Raw genomic sequence first — 14,590 nt, forward strand, 5'->3', positions numbered from 1 at the left:
TTTATATATATATATATATATATATATATATATATATATATATATATATATATATATATATATATATATATATATATATATACAGTATCGGACAAAACGAGTGCAACCAAATAATGCTAATTTAGTTTCTTTATATAAAAGTGCTGCATTTTTTCAATTTAGAGAAATAACTATTTAACTGATTAGAGACAAAGTTCTTCATGTTTTATTCTTCACAAAGTTCATTATTTGTACATGAAGATTAATGAATTAATCAAAAGTATAAAAAAAAGTTGATTTCTTTCTGGACAAAACAAGTGCAAATCGACAAAATGTTGAAGCATGACAGAACCTTCTGGAAGCTTCTGCATGCTTCTGGAAACTTCTGGATACTTCCTTTAATTATTAAAAAACTTCCGTGACGTTGACACGGACCAGACTTAAGAATATGAAACAAACCAAAAAAGTTGCACTTGTTTTGTCCGCTGCAAAATGGCACTTGTCAACGAAATTCTGCCTGTGTGCTGTATATACAATACTGTATATACAGTATTGGACAAAACATTTGCAACCAATATCGAACAATGCTAAAAAGTGTTCCTAATTTTACATGTCCTAAAAACGAAACGAACTATACTACCACAGCAAACAGTTCAGGAGTCTGGAGTCATAGCATGCCATGACATGCGCAATCAGCTGACAGGTTAAAGCACACAGGCAGAATTTCGTTGACAAGTGCCATTTTGCAGCGGACAAAACAAGTGCAACTTTTTTGGTTTGTTTCATATTCTTAAGTCTGGTCCGTGTCAACGTCACGGAAGTTTTTTAATAATTAAAGGAAGTATCCAGAAGTTTCCAGAAGCATGCAGAAGCTTCCAGAAGTTTCCAGAAGAAGCATCTGGAAGAATCCAGTAGCATCCAGAAGTATCCAGAAACATTCAAAAGCATCCAGACGCATCCAGAAGCATCGAAAAGAAGCATCTAGAATCTTCATGATTCATCTTCATTCACACAGGTTCATTTTACTATATAAGAGACATGTAAATCGACATGTAATTCAGTCAGTATATAGAAGTCAATCAGTCAGTATTATTGAGACAGTTTATCGAAGTGAGTTTTATTAAAGTGTTTTATCGAAGAACATCAATACAAGAAGTGAAATACAACAAGTGTTTCATTACATCAATACAGTTCACATCCAACCAAGACGTTGTGTTCCACAGAGAATTATTGTATCATCACAAGATAAATGTAACACGGTAAGCCTTGAGAAGCGTGATAATTTATTTTTATTATTTTTATGACTTCAAGTGCAAAAATGGCTGCCGACAGTCTTGGATTGGAACTAAGAAAGAAAATTATTGGCGATTACATAAGTGGAATGTCACTAAAAAGTATTTGTGATAAATATCGCGTGAAAAAATGGACCATATCAAGACTATGTTCCAAATATTGTTCTACGGGGAAGTTGGCAGCAGATAACAAAGGTGGAAGACTGCGTTCCACCACTTCTAGAGAGGATTCTATGATCGTCAGATCCGTCAAAAAGGATCACTGGATATCATCAGTCAAGATACAAAAGCAATTAGAGCTGCCTGAATCAGACCGAACAATCAGACGACGTGCTGTTGAAGCCGGATTGTTTTCTCGACGCCCTGCAAAGAAACCGCTGATTTCACTAAAAAACCAGAAGAAAAGACTCCTGTTTGCTACATTTCATATTGACTGGAATGTGCAGAAATGGCGAACTGTTCTGTTCAGTGATGAATCGAAGTTCAACATCATTGGGAGCGATGACATTTGACGTGTATGTCGACCAGTTGGAAAACGCCTCGATTTAGGTTACTGCCATAAGACCGTGAAGCTTGGTGGAGACAATGTAATGGTCTGGGGGTGTTTTTCTGCTAACGGTCTAGGTCCAATACATCGAAACGATGGAATAATGGACCATTTCATGTCTAAAAATATCCTGAAAGATGTTATGTTACCTCATGCTGAATGGAATATGCCAATAAAATGGGTTTTTCAGCAAGACAACGATCCGAAACACACTGCAAAAGCAGTCAAGCAGTAATTTCAAGACAACCACCTATCGGCGATGGATCGGCCGCCTCAATCTCCTGATCTCAACCCTATCAAGAACCTGTGGGAGATCGTCAACCGCAGAATTAATCGTGAAGGTGTTTGTAATAAGGATCAACTGTTTGAAAAAATCCAAAAGGGCTGGGCAGCGATTACACAAAGTTTCATTGATCACCTGATCAAATCTATGCCTTAAAGATGCAAGGCTGTGATCGACAACAAAGGATTTGCCTTGAAATATTGATAGCGAAATACAGCTTGGTCAACATTTTGTTGTGTTGCACTTGTTTTGTCCAGAAGGAAATCAACTTTTTTTAGTACTTTTGATTAATTTATTAATTTTCGTGTACAAATAATGAACTTTGTGATGAATAAAACTTGAAGAACTTTGTCTCTAAACAGTTACATAGTTATTTCTCTAAATTGAAAAAATGCAGCACTTTTATATAAAGAAACTAAATTAGCATTATTTGGTTGCACTCGTTTTGTCCGATAGTGTATATATATCAATGAATTAAAAAAAACATTTTTTAATTTATAATATTGGTTATAGTTTATCACCAAATTAAGATATAAATGAATATAAAACTTTTAAATACAAAGACTACAAAGTAACTGAAAATTAAAATTGCTGTTAAAATTTATTTATTTACAATACTTTATTAAGAAACATGTTTATACCTAATATCTAAAACACTTAATAAAGAAACATGTTAAATCTATTATTTAAATTCTATTAAATTACTTTTGTATAAATATAAGTTCATAGCTTAATAGAATAATAATAGAAATTTCTAATAATAACAGAAGTCTCTGAAAATACTCATTTTATTTTGTACATTTTTCTTGATACCTTTTCCCGATAGATTTTCATATGCATGTAAATCTCAGGTGTGTGTATCTGCGTAAACTTTTGCTGCGAGAATTCTTGACTGACTAACAATTATTTATAAAAATATAATAAAATTTATTGAAAGTTACAATAAATTATTATAAAAGGAATTAAAAGTTCAAAAATTGTGGATTGGTCTTACCTACTGCAACTGCTTGATGGTCTAGATAGCTTTTTTTTTGACATTAAAGTCTCCTCTTCATGGTGAGAAGACTCTATTAAATTCATTCGGTTAAAAAAAAAAAAACAATATAAAAACAAAAGCAAACAAAATTGAATACTTTGTATAGGAATCATAAACATCATCCATTTATATTACATACATTATGTTTTTAATATTGTAAAAACTTCACTATTATAATATAAATATTTTTTATTATTATAATATAAATGTTTAAAAATTTTTTGAATAATAAATATTATAAACTATACCTAATTCATTTTTGTCTGGTAGTTTGCTGAACAATTGTGATAAATTTTCAAATTTCTTATTCAAATTCATTGCATATTTGTTAATAGATATGTTGCTGTTAATAATTTGATTTTCAACAAAGCGTGAGGACATCATTTGATCAGCAGACATTGGTCGCATTATTTTTTGCTTAATAACTGGAGTACTATTAATGTTTCTATCTAATATATCAAGATTCATTTTTTTTATAAAAGTATAAACTTCAGATTGCATCTCCTGGTTTAGCATTATGGGATTATCATAAATATTTAATTCACGCAATGATATTGACAAAGTTAACAATTGTTTCAGCTCGGATATTTCCTCTATTTTATTTCTATCAACATGTAAAACTTCAAGCTCTTTGAACTGTTCAACAATATGTTTTATGCTTACAAATCTGTTACAAGAAATTTTTAACACTTGCAACGAGCTCAAAGACTTCAGGGAGGCTAAACTATTTAGTTCGTTATTGTCTAGCACAAGAATCGATAACTGACGAAGCATGCCCAACCCAGAAACATCATTTAGACAATTGAAGCTTGCATCGATTTCAAGTAACTTAACTAAAGAAGACAGAACAGGTAAGCAAGTCAAACTGTTATGTGAGCAATTCAACTCTTCCAATACAACCAGTGCATTTATAGCTGAAATATCCCTTAAGAGATTTGAGCTAATGTCAAGATAGGTTAAATTAGAGAGTGATGAAATTTCATTTTGTTTAATTTCATGAATTAAATTGCTGTCTAACCTTAAGACTTTGAGACTTTTAGCATTTTGAAGTGAATCATTCAGAGCAACAATTTTATTGTGTTGCAATTTTAACACTTGTATGTTTGGCAGACTCTTGAGGCCACAAATATCTGTTAATTCGTTTGAAAATAATACCAGTTCAACTACAGTATTTCCAGGAAAAACATTCTCAGGTATTAACTTGATGAAGTTACATGATAAGTTAATTGACTTGAAACTTTTTTGAGAAAACAACTCAGAAGGAATACATTTTAAATTGTTGCTTGAAAGGTTGAGAGTATAATTGACTGTAGAGTTCTTTTTTTTTACACATGGTTTAATACTTTGATTCATTTTGTATCAACTTTTGATGTGGCTAACATGATTAATTCCAAAATAAGCTTGGTACTCAAATAAAATTTAGGTTGTTGCCAAGTTACTTTCTAAAAATCTTAAATATTACTTATGGTGTAGATAGTCACTATTAATAAGTTATAAAAATCTTTTCTAAATACAATAATTCAAACTTTTGTTATTATAAAATAACATTATCAAACAGATCTGCACAGTCCTAGCATAGCAAATTTTTTTTTTACTGTTTTACTCATTTATGGTACTTACTACTACCCGACTTTTAATATAGACCTTTTAATACAGTGTACAATTTGTGACAATTCACAATAACAACAATCTTTTAAAACAATTACACCCAACAACTGATCGTAATTGGGTTATGTGATGCTCTCTAACTCTCAATTGATCATGACAACAAACATGAGTTAAATAAATAATGGAAGAACATCCTTTCGACAAATGACTCCACATTTAAACTTTTTGATTTAAAACACCATGTTTTTGTTTGTGGAAAAAAGGTACAATGAGTTGCAATGATTGAAAGGTACAAGATTTGCGGAAGGTACAATTAAAAATGCTTTTTAACAACTCTGAAAAATAAATTTGTTACTCTTAGGGAACATTTTTTAAATTTATACTTTTAATATTTGCAAAAATTGTTTGCAAAAAAGACCTGAAAGCCACCAAACCCTAGAAATAATGGAATGGGCAACACTGTCACCAGATCTTAATACAATTAAGTTACTATGGGAACAGAAATGCACAAAACAGCTTAATCTTCTGAATTAAATATTTAGAACCTGTTTAAAAGTAAATAGAAAAAAAAAAAAAAAACACTGTGTAATTTAAAAGTACCTAAAACATTTTGTAAATTTAAAGTACGCAAAACACTGTGTAAATTAAAAATACGCAAAACACTGTGTAAATTAAAAGTACCCAAAACTCACTGTGCAAATTAAAAGTACGCTATGCAGTTGTAATAAAGGAGGTTATTTTGACGTAGCTAAAATTTGAGAGAAAAATTGTTGTTTAATTAGATTTAACAATATTTCATAAATGTAAACATAATAATTAAACCAAAAATTTAAAACTTTTATTTTTTAGTTGTTTCTTAATATTCAGTAACTGCCCAAAACTTTCTGTTAGCAGTGTGTATGTATATATATAAACACACACATAAGTGTGTGTTTATATATATACATAAAAAGGTTTAAATAGTTTATGTGATCAATTAAACGACGACAAAATTGCAAGCATTGAAAAAGAGTTGTTGCAAGAAATGGTTATACTTTTACAATTTTTTGTAGTGAAGAAATAATAAAAATTAAGGAAAGAGCAACTCCTACTATTTCTTGAACTTTTTGAAGTTAAATCGTAAGTTAAAACTAAAATTTGGTATGAAACAATTGAATACAATTTAAATCTGTTTTGAACATAGAATAAAAACATTGAAAACAGTTAGTCTAATAAATAACTACTGTAACAAACTGAAGCAAAAATAAAGCTGTTGTTTTTACAGTTGGTAATGACACAAATTTATCAGCAGAAGGCTCATAAATCAAATTTTATATTCTTGCCTAGTAACTTTAACTTCATAGCCTATAATTCTTCCTGATTAAGAAGTTAAAATAATCCTATACAAAATAAGTTAAGGTCATGATATAGAAAACTTAGGAGAAATAAAATTTGGATACAAAACTACCAATTTAATTGTAAGTGGAGGTAAGAAAACCTTGGATAGTAGTAATACCACAATAAAAATACTCAGTCTTTATCTTCAAAGGTCCTTTAAACCTTCCATAATATTATATTTTAATAAGAAAATAACATAATGGAAATTCTTTCAAACCAATCAAGTATGGAACCATAGACATAAAAACACAAAAATAAAAATCGGATACCTTTGAATAAATTTAACAAAATAAACAGCTAAACATAGGACTATGCATTGTTGCTAAATTTTATAATTAAATATATATGCAGATCTATGTTACCAACATTTACAAATAATTAGATAATACCTTAAAATTAGCTATAGGCAAATTTTATAACTTTATTATTATTATCATTATCATTATTATTATTATTATTATTATTGTTATTATTATTATTATTATTATTATATATGTTTCTTTAAAATGATTTAAAAGATGCTCTTTGACCATTTTTTCTCCCCAACTTTTCATTGGAAAATAAGCAAGACCTAATATTACCGAAAAAATTGTGAAAGAACTCAGAAAAAAACGTTAACAGTTCTGAAATTTTGAAAAATATTCTTTTTGCAAAAAATTTTTTATGTGGTAAAATTAGAGCCAGGGTAATTTTCATGAATCACTACATAAAGGAAGAAATTAATGTACTCCACTCAGAAGAATGCACATGTTATCACTTATAAAAAATAGGTTTTTGACATGCCCTATTATTATATATTACATATTATATATTTAAAAAACTTTAGAATAGCTTTAAATATTAAAAGTTTTTAGCAGTATATTTAACTAAATGTTAAAAAAGTATTAACAAGCAACTTTTGTATATATAAACTCAGTGAATTAAAAAGGTCATAAAAACACATAAAAAAAACAAAAACAATAAAATTTATGTCAAAATATTAGCTTATGTATACTTCAATAGAAATAACATCATCAACAATACAGGAGTTCATAACAGCAGGAGTCAAAAAAACTGCGTAATCGTAAGAAGCATGAGCCTGAGCTGAAAGTGTGCCATCTTTTTTTTTGAATGGATAGACTAATGAATGTCTCTCTGATAAGAATTTGTTAAAGCAAACAAATTCAACTTTCATGTTAAAAGGCCATACCAATTGCCAATCAAAATCGCCTTTTAAAATGTCTAAACATAAGTGAACACTTTTACGAGCCTTCAGTTGACATAAATAACCTTTATCAGAAGAATAAAATTTTGGACTAGTTTGTCGTGAACCACTATTGCGATTCATTTTCCAGACATAACAGGGTGCAGGCTTTTTTACTAAATTTATAACCTTAGATTGTGCAATTAAAATTTTTGGTGTCTCTTTTAAAGTATTCTGATTAGGCAAGCTGCAAGTTATGCTATCTGCTTTTTTTCTTTTTTCAACTTGTTGAATACGTGAAGATAAGTCATTGTATGATACGAGAAGTTCATCCAATCGAATACTTGTACTGATTGTAGAATTTTCCGTTTCTTTTTTAAACTTAATAAATTCCTGTTCAAGACGAAAATTTTCATTTTTTAAATGAAGGTATTCTTGATCTTTCTTTTTAAGTGCTTCTTCCAAAGCACTTATTTGATTTAGCATATGCTCCTATAAAAACATGCTTTACATTAAAAAATAATAAATTTTACTGATTCTAATATTTTAAACTAAGTTTATAGAAATAAAAAATGTAAAAATAAAAATGAAAAGAAGTTTAAAATGGAAAGATTTTGTTTACGCAATTTTACACCAATTTTTTCTGTTCTTACCTTCAAAAAACTATGTGTATCTTTAATTTTACAAATTAAATTTTTTTTTTACATGGGCATAGTTGCCTAAACAGTGTGTTTTGAGGTTATATTCGGCTTTTGGAATTTTTTTTTATTTGCTCAAGTTTAAGTAATCTTTGAAATAACTTTAGTTTCTTTTACATATTTTATTAGACTTAAAGAGAAATATAGAGAACACTTGCTTGAATTAAAAATGAGACCTCCTAAGGTTTATTATTTATTGTGCGCATACAATTGTAAAGTATTAAATTTTTTGGTATGCAGACACTAAATTTAGAAAAATTGTAGCTAGAATAATATTTGCTTTTTTATTTCATCTGGTTCATTTTCAATAGGATTTAAAATTCAATTCATTCAATTTTTTTGATCAAATTGTTTTGCAATAAAATACAGTTAGAGAAGAAAAAATTTGGTTTAAGAAGTAGAATTGTGTTTTCATAAGTATAAGTCCAATTATATGCTTAAATTTCAATTTATTTTGAAAAAAAAATTTGAACAGAATTTGAAAATTTATTTCTTAAATTTAAATTTTTTAAAAGTAGCTTTTATTTCACTTGTTTAATGTTTGCAATAGAATGATACTTTTTAGACTATTTATATAATAAAAAAAAAAGATGGTTTTACAAAAAATATTTAACAAAAGGTTTGTTTTATTTAACCTTCTTCTTTTCCAGAAATATACATACATACATACATATATAAATTATGTTAGTGTATTCTACAAACAGAGTTCTCAATGTTCTTAAAAAACAGAGCAATAATAAATTAGTAAAAACACTTATCTATTTTTTTCTTTCTTCTACACAGTGTTTCACTATCAGTAGGTTCATCAGGAAGAATCTCTCTCTCTTTTTGTGAAAAAACAAACTGTAACTAATAATTTGGCCAACCACTGTATATATATATATATATATATATATATATATATATATATATATATATATATATATATATATATATATATATATATATATATATATATATATATATATATATATATATATATATATATATATATATATATATATACACACAGTGGGTGGCCAAATTATCAGTTACAGTTTGTTTTTTCACAAAAGCTGCAAATAAATTTTAATATCAATAATAGTTTTCTACATTTTTTTTATGAGGTTGTATTATTTATTAGTAATTGTAGCAATTTTTAGCAATGATATACTAGAATATGCAAAAATCTGCAAAATGCGCCTTTTTTTATATTCTTTGCAAAATTGTTATTTGTACGATAACGCACTAAAAATATTTTAACTTTGGTGCCTAAAAATGGGGAAAGCTAAAGATATATCAAATAAAAAATTTTAAGAAATATTTGTTTCATTAAAATATTCAAATCACTCTTAAAGAAAAATTGCAAACTTAGTTGAACTTTTTGTGATTACAGTAAGCAGAATCAAAGGTAAACTTGATAAAAAAATACTTGTACAAAGTTGTACATATTATTACCTCGAGAAATGATTAGGCAATTCGTAACATTTGTGTTAAAAACCGAAGAAAAAGTACAAAAGCAGTTACAAAAATTATACAAGTATCAAGATTTTTAATGGAACTACAAAGTGTCAAATAGCAGAACTGGGGTTTAAATGCTACAGACCTGCGAGGAAGCCTAAATCTATGCCAGCGATGAAATTAAAGCACCTCACTTGAGCTAACAACACCTACAAGTGTCTCCTGAAGATTGGGAAAATGTAAGTAAATTCTTATTTGTTTATTGCAACAGCATAACTGAATAAAACATTTATATGAGTTTTTATTTTATTTATTTTAATTATTTATAGGTGTGTTTCTTATATGAGTTCCAATTTGAAATACTAATGGATAAGTCTTTTTTTGTTAAACCAAGGAAAGAAGAAAAAATATAACCAAGACTGTGTTATGGAGACAATAAAACACCATCTAAAGGTGATGGTGCGGTCAGTCATAAGTGGTAAGTGCAGTGGCCTAGTTTGTATAGTTAAAAGGATGGTGAACCAGGATAAATATAAAAAGGTATTAGTTACCAAATTGGTTCCCAGATACATGATTGGTTTCCTAATCCATCCAAATGCACCTTTATGCACAATTCTGTCTCATGCCATAAAGCTAAATCAGTGATAAGATATTCATACTCAAAAAATGTTACTGTTTTGCCATGGCCTGAAAATTCTCCCAACTTAAACCCAATAGAGAATGCCTCAGAACTTAAGGGGATAATTAGGCACAAATCTATGACCAACAAAAAAAGTCTTAGAGGCACTAAATAAATCCTGACAAAATGATCAGGAATTGAAAGCAAATGTAAAAAATTGCATCAAAAGTATGCCAATAAGGATACAAGCAGTAATTGATGCAAAAGGCAGCCCAACCAAATACTAAAAAATATTTTGTATTTTGAGTTTCCTTAAATAAATGCTTAAAAATAGTAATAGTGTTTAAAATAGTGCTTTACTTTTTAAAGAAAAATTTATTTAAGCTAGTAGCATTAATAATTACATGAAAATTTAACATAAGAGTATGTAAAAGAGCTTATAATGGTTAATATTATAATTTTTGAAAGTGTAACTAATAATTTGGCTGCCCACTGTGTGTGTGTATATATATATATATATATATATATATATATATATATATATATATATATATATATATATATATATATATATATATATATATATATATATATATATATATATATATAATTAAAAACACTTATCTAATTTTTAGTTGTTTTCTACACGTTGCTTCGCCATCAGTAGGCTCATCTTCCTGATAAGCCTACTGATGATATATATATATATATATATATATATATATATATATATATATATATATATATATATATATATATATATTTATATATATATATACATATATATATATATATATATATACACCTTATACAGAAAGTTTAAATGCACTTGTTTTTTTAAAAGTTAAGTTATGTTTAGAGTGGTATAAGGAGAAAATACGAGGCAAGGTCCAGGTTGTTTTTTTTTCTTCCTCAGCCGATTATTAATTAAAAAAAAACACAACTTTGAATAAAAAAAACACAAAACCTTATCTGAAATTAAATAACAAACTCAAGTAATCAAAAGATTACTTAAAAAAAAAACTGTAATAAAGTTTAAAGGCACCTTCAACTTCTTTTAATCGAAATATATTAATACGGGATATGACTCCCATTGTTTTTAATACACGCTTATATTCGCCTTGGCATTGATTCATATAAGTTTTCAATCATCTTGATTGGTATTTCAAGCCACAGTATGGTCAGTTCTTGTTTGAGCATTTTGTGACTAATTATTTGCTTTTTTGTTAGTTGATAATCCATCCAGCTCTGTAAACTTTTAAGGAAATAATCAGTGATTGAATGTGCTGTATGGCATGGAGCATTGTCTTTTTAAAATAACCAGTTTTAATCAGCCTGGAACAAATCGCGACTAGGGAAAAGGGCGTTTTCCAATGTCGCAATACTCATACTGGTTTAATCTTCCTTTTTTATATTTCATGACAGCCAACCCCTGAGCCTGATATACATCCCCATATGCCGACGAAACCACCACTTTTTAGTTTTATTGCGTGCAATCAGTTTTTTCAGACGCTCAGTATGAAGTTTATAATTGACACTACCAGTTGATAAATAATTTTTTATTGCTGTACGAACACTGAATTCAGAAATATTTAGGCGCCTGCCAATTTCTCGATTGCTTATTTTCATTTTATGCATTCAAATGACTTGCCATTTCGTTTTCGACAAAAAAGCTCTTTTACCCATGAAAAAATGATACTTTGACAAGGTTGGATCAGTTAAAATTTGCTGAATTTTGAATCAAATCGTGGTTGCAGTTTTTATTCAAAATAAAATAGGAATCCGAAAAAAAATACCCTAACGCTAACAGGCTGTGTAGTGATAAAATTGCGAAAAACTAAAAAATTGCTTGATAAATGAGTGTTACAAGTTTTCTTATCAAAGTTTACAATTTATTTCAAAAAATTGAAAGGAGTTAATTGTTCCGTTAATTTTCTCACCACCCTCCACCTCCTTTATAATATCCATACAATTTTTTTCTCACTAAATTAATATAACAGACAAAGTATAAATAAACATAAAAACACAGAGTACATCTCATCAATTTATCGGGTTATCATTTCTTCAAAGTATTATATACATTAAAAAAAAAAGTGCGTTTAAACTTTCTGTACTAGAAATATATATATATACATATATATATATATATATATATATATATATATATATATATATATATATATATATATATATATATGCAGGGACAACAACTGCGGAGAAAGAACGGCGGAGAACAATTGCTTTTGTAAACAATTTCAAAACATTCAAGCAAGTACAATAGAAGTGTAAATGAAAAAAGTAAAATGTAATTTTGTGTTGTTGCTCATTAATTCAAAAATCTTACCACTATTTTCGAAATATCATTTATATAAATACACAGAATATCAGTATTTATATAAACACACAGAAATTCAGTATTTATAAAAACACACAGAATACCAGTAATAATATAAACACAAAGAATATCAGTATTTATATAAATACACAGAAATTCAGTATATATATAAATACACAGAATATCAGTATTTATATAAGCACACAAAAATTTAGTATTTATATAAATACACAGAAATTCAGTATTTATATAAAAAAAACAGAAATTCAGTATTTATATAAACACACAGAAACTCAGTATTTATAGAAACACACAGAAATTCAGAATTTATATAAACAAACAGAAATTCAGTATTTATATAAATACACAGAAATTCAGTATTTATATAAATACACAGAAATTCATTTTTTATATAAATACACAGAAGAAACAAAATAAAAAAAAAATTTTAACAAAACCTGAATTAAGTTCTTTGGATTATTAAACGAACAATCTTTTAAATGATTCTGAAAAAATTAAAAAATTAAGTAACCATAACTATTACACCTTTTTTTTTTCTTTTTCAATCATTAGTAAAGTATGAGTATGAAAAAATAGTGAAATAAATTATAATAAAATTATCAATTATAATATATTAATGATAAAATAAGCATTACAAATATACGATCATTGTTACTATTTTGCATAACTTATATTCCATTTTATATACTTAATGAAAACATTAAGAAGCATAAATTTTTTTTTGTAAGTTAAAAAAGAAGGCGCAAACTTCTTGGTTAAATGCTCCTTCACAGTGCTCTGTGATAAGACCAATTGGTCTTTTTGGAACAACTTAATAACTTGAAAAAAAAAGAGAAAAAAATTGATAAAAGTAAAATGTTAATTATAGTTCATAATTACTTATGTAAATTTACCTCTAACTCGCGCAATGCCCCTTGCCAAAGACATCCTTCACCTGTTTTAGAGCATCTAACAGTAAGATTGGATACAGTTCTTAGAGCAGCTGTATCTGGAAAAACCTAAATAAATTACATTAATCTAATTTGTCTCATAAATTATAATAAATCTGATTAACCTCATAAAATACAATAATAATGGCATAAGTAATAATCTCATTTTTTATAACAATGTGATCATCATGAACATCATTAACTATAATGATGATAACAATGTGATCATTATGAATCTCATAAATTATAATGATGATCACATTTTTTAAAACAATGTGATCATCATGAACATCATTAATTATAATCTACCATCGGAATTAGAAAAAATGTTAAGAGGTCAAACTGTTAGAGGTCAGCAAAATAAATTTTACATAAACGAGTTACCATAAAACATTGAAACGAGGTCGGCAATTTTTTGCTGACCTCAAATACTTTTAAGTCAGCAGTTAGTTTTGCATTGCCGAATGCCAACCTTAATTCCAAGGGTTGTATAATGATGATCAGATTTTTTATAACAATGTGATCATCATGAAACTCATTAATTGTATTATTAATCTCATTAGAAAAACAAATATCAACTGACAAAATAAAAATATAAAAAATGTTACCTTATTAGTATCAATACTTGCATTGTCTTTAGGACAACGAAGCCTGAAAATGAATATAACAATTATAAAAAGCAAACTTTTATCAGAATTTTTTATCAAGACTAAAAATGACTTTCATTAGAGAAAATGTTTTAAAAAATGTTTAAAAAAGATAAAAATACCGATCCGCTGGCAATTTCTTCAAATTTTCAAAGCAGTGAGAACAAAACCTATGGCCGCAAGCCAATATTTGAACTGGTTCACGAACCACAAACAAGCAAATACCACATTCTAAATCTAATGGAACTTCATTTACAAAATCAGCATCATAACCATCCATTTTCTACTTGTCTGAACACAATATTTTAAAAAACACACTATTTCAAACAAATCTTATTCTATTAAAAATCAATATGATAATAGCTATGAATAAGTATTATCTTATTGATAGCTGGTGTTGGATTTACAAAAACATTTGTAGAAATCGGTAACTATGGGAAGTATGAAGTAAATTATTTAAAAGAAACAATTAGAAACATTAGTAAACTTTTTAACAAAAAATAGTATATAAGTAAAATATTGGAGTCAAAACACAAAATCACGTGTTGCATTTTATTATCAGTTTTTGCTGCTGTGATTCAGTGTTGTGAAATTTT

At 27.5% G+C, this 14,590-nt stretch overlaps 2 protein-coding genes across 2 annotated transcripts; both read right to left on the minus strand.

Moving 5' to 3' along the window:
* Nucleotides 1–2,774: 2,774 nt before the first annotated feature.
* On the minus strand, nt 2,775–5,319 carry LOC136084826 (leucine-rich repeat and death domain-containing protein 1-like). The gene is made up of 3 exons (XM_065805887.1): nt 3,386–5,319; nt 3,096–3,168; nt 2,775–2,997 (listed from the first exon to the last, which is right to left on the minus strand). The coding sequence occupies exons 1-3, from the start codon at nt 4,488–4,490 to the stop codon at nt 2,949–2,951; spliced, it is 1,227 nt and encodes a 408-aa protein (XP_065661959.1). The 5' UTR covers nt 4,491–5,319; the 3' UTR covers nt 2,775–2,948.
* A 1,768-nt stretch (nt 5,320–7,087) lies between these two features.
* On the minus strand, nt 7,088–14,359 carry LOC100201887 (uncharacterized). The gene is made up of 5 exons (XM_065805890.1): nt 14,117–14,359; nt 13,956–13,998; nt 13,312–13,416; nt 12,856–12,903; nt 7,088–7,797 (listed from the first exon to the last, which is right to left on the minus strand). The coding sequence occupies exons 1-5, from the start codon at nt 14,272–14,274 to the stop codon at nt 7,102–7,104; spliced, it is 1,050 nt and encodes a 349-aa protein (XP_065661962.1). The 5' UTR covers nt 14,275–14,359; the 3' UTR covers nt 7,088–7,101.
* Nucleotides 14,360–14,590: the final 231 nt, after the last annotated feature.

The sequence above is a fragment of the Hydra vulgaris genome, chromosome 09, assembly GCF_038396675.1.
Source record: "Hydra vulgaris chromosome 09, alternate assembly HydraT2T_AEP".
Taxonomy (NCBI): Eukaryota; Metazoa; Cnidaria; class Hydrozoa; order Anthoathecata; family Hydridae; genus Hydra; species Hydra vulgaris.

What these genes read in the sequence shown, in the direction of transcription:
- LOC136084826 (XM_065805887.1), bottom strand. Translation starts at nt 4,490, where the DNA reads ATGAATCAAAGTATTAAACCATGTGTAAAAAAAAAGAACTCTACAGTC. An exon ending in ACCAGACAAAAATGAATTAG is followed by an intron (nt 3,169 to 3,385) that starts GTATAGTTTATA and finishes TGAATTTAATAG; the next exon opens with AGTCTTCTCACCATGAAGAG. An exon ending in CCATCAAGCAGTTGCAGTAG is followed by an intron (nt 2,998 to 3,095) that starts GTAAGACCAATC and finishes AATAATTGTTAG; the next exon opens with TCAGTCAAGAATTCTCGCAG.
- LOC100201887 (XM_065805890.1), bottom strand. Translation starts at nt 14,274, where the DNA reads ATGGATGGTTATGATGCTGATTTTGTAAATGAAGTTCCATTAGATTTA. An exon ending in CAAGTATTGATACTAATAAG is followed by an intron (nt 13,417 to 13,955) that starts GTAACATTTTTT and finishes TAATTTATTTAG; the next exon opens with GTTTTTCCAGATACAGCTGC. An exon ending in ATCCAAAGAACTTAATTCAG is followed by an intron (nt 7,798 to 12,855) that starts GTTTTGTTAAAA and finishes ATGTTTTTATAG; the next exon opens with GAGCATATGCTAAATCAAAT.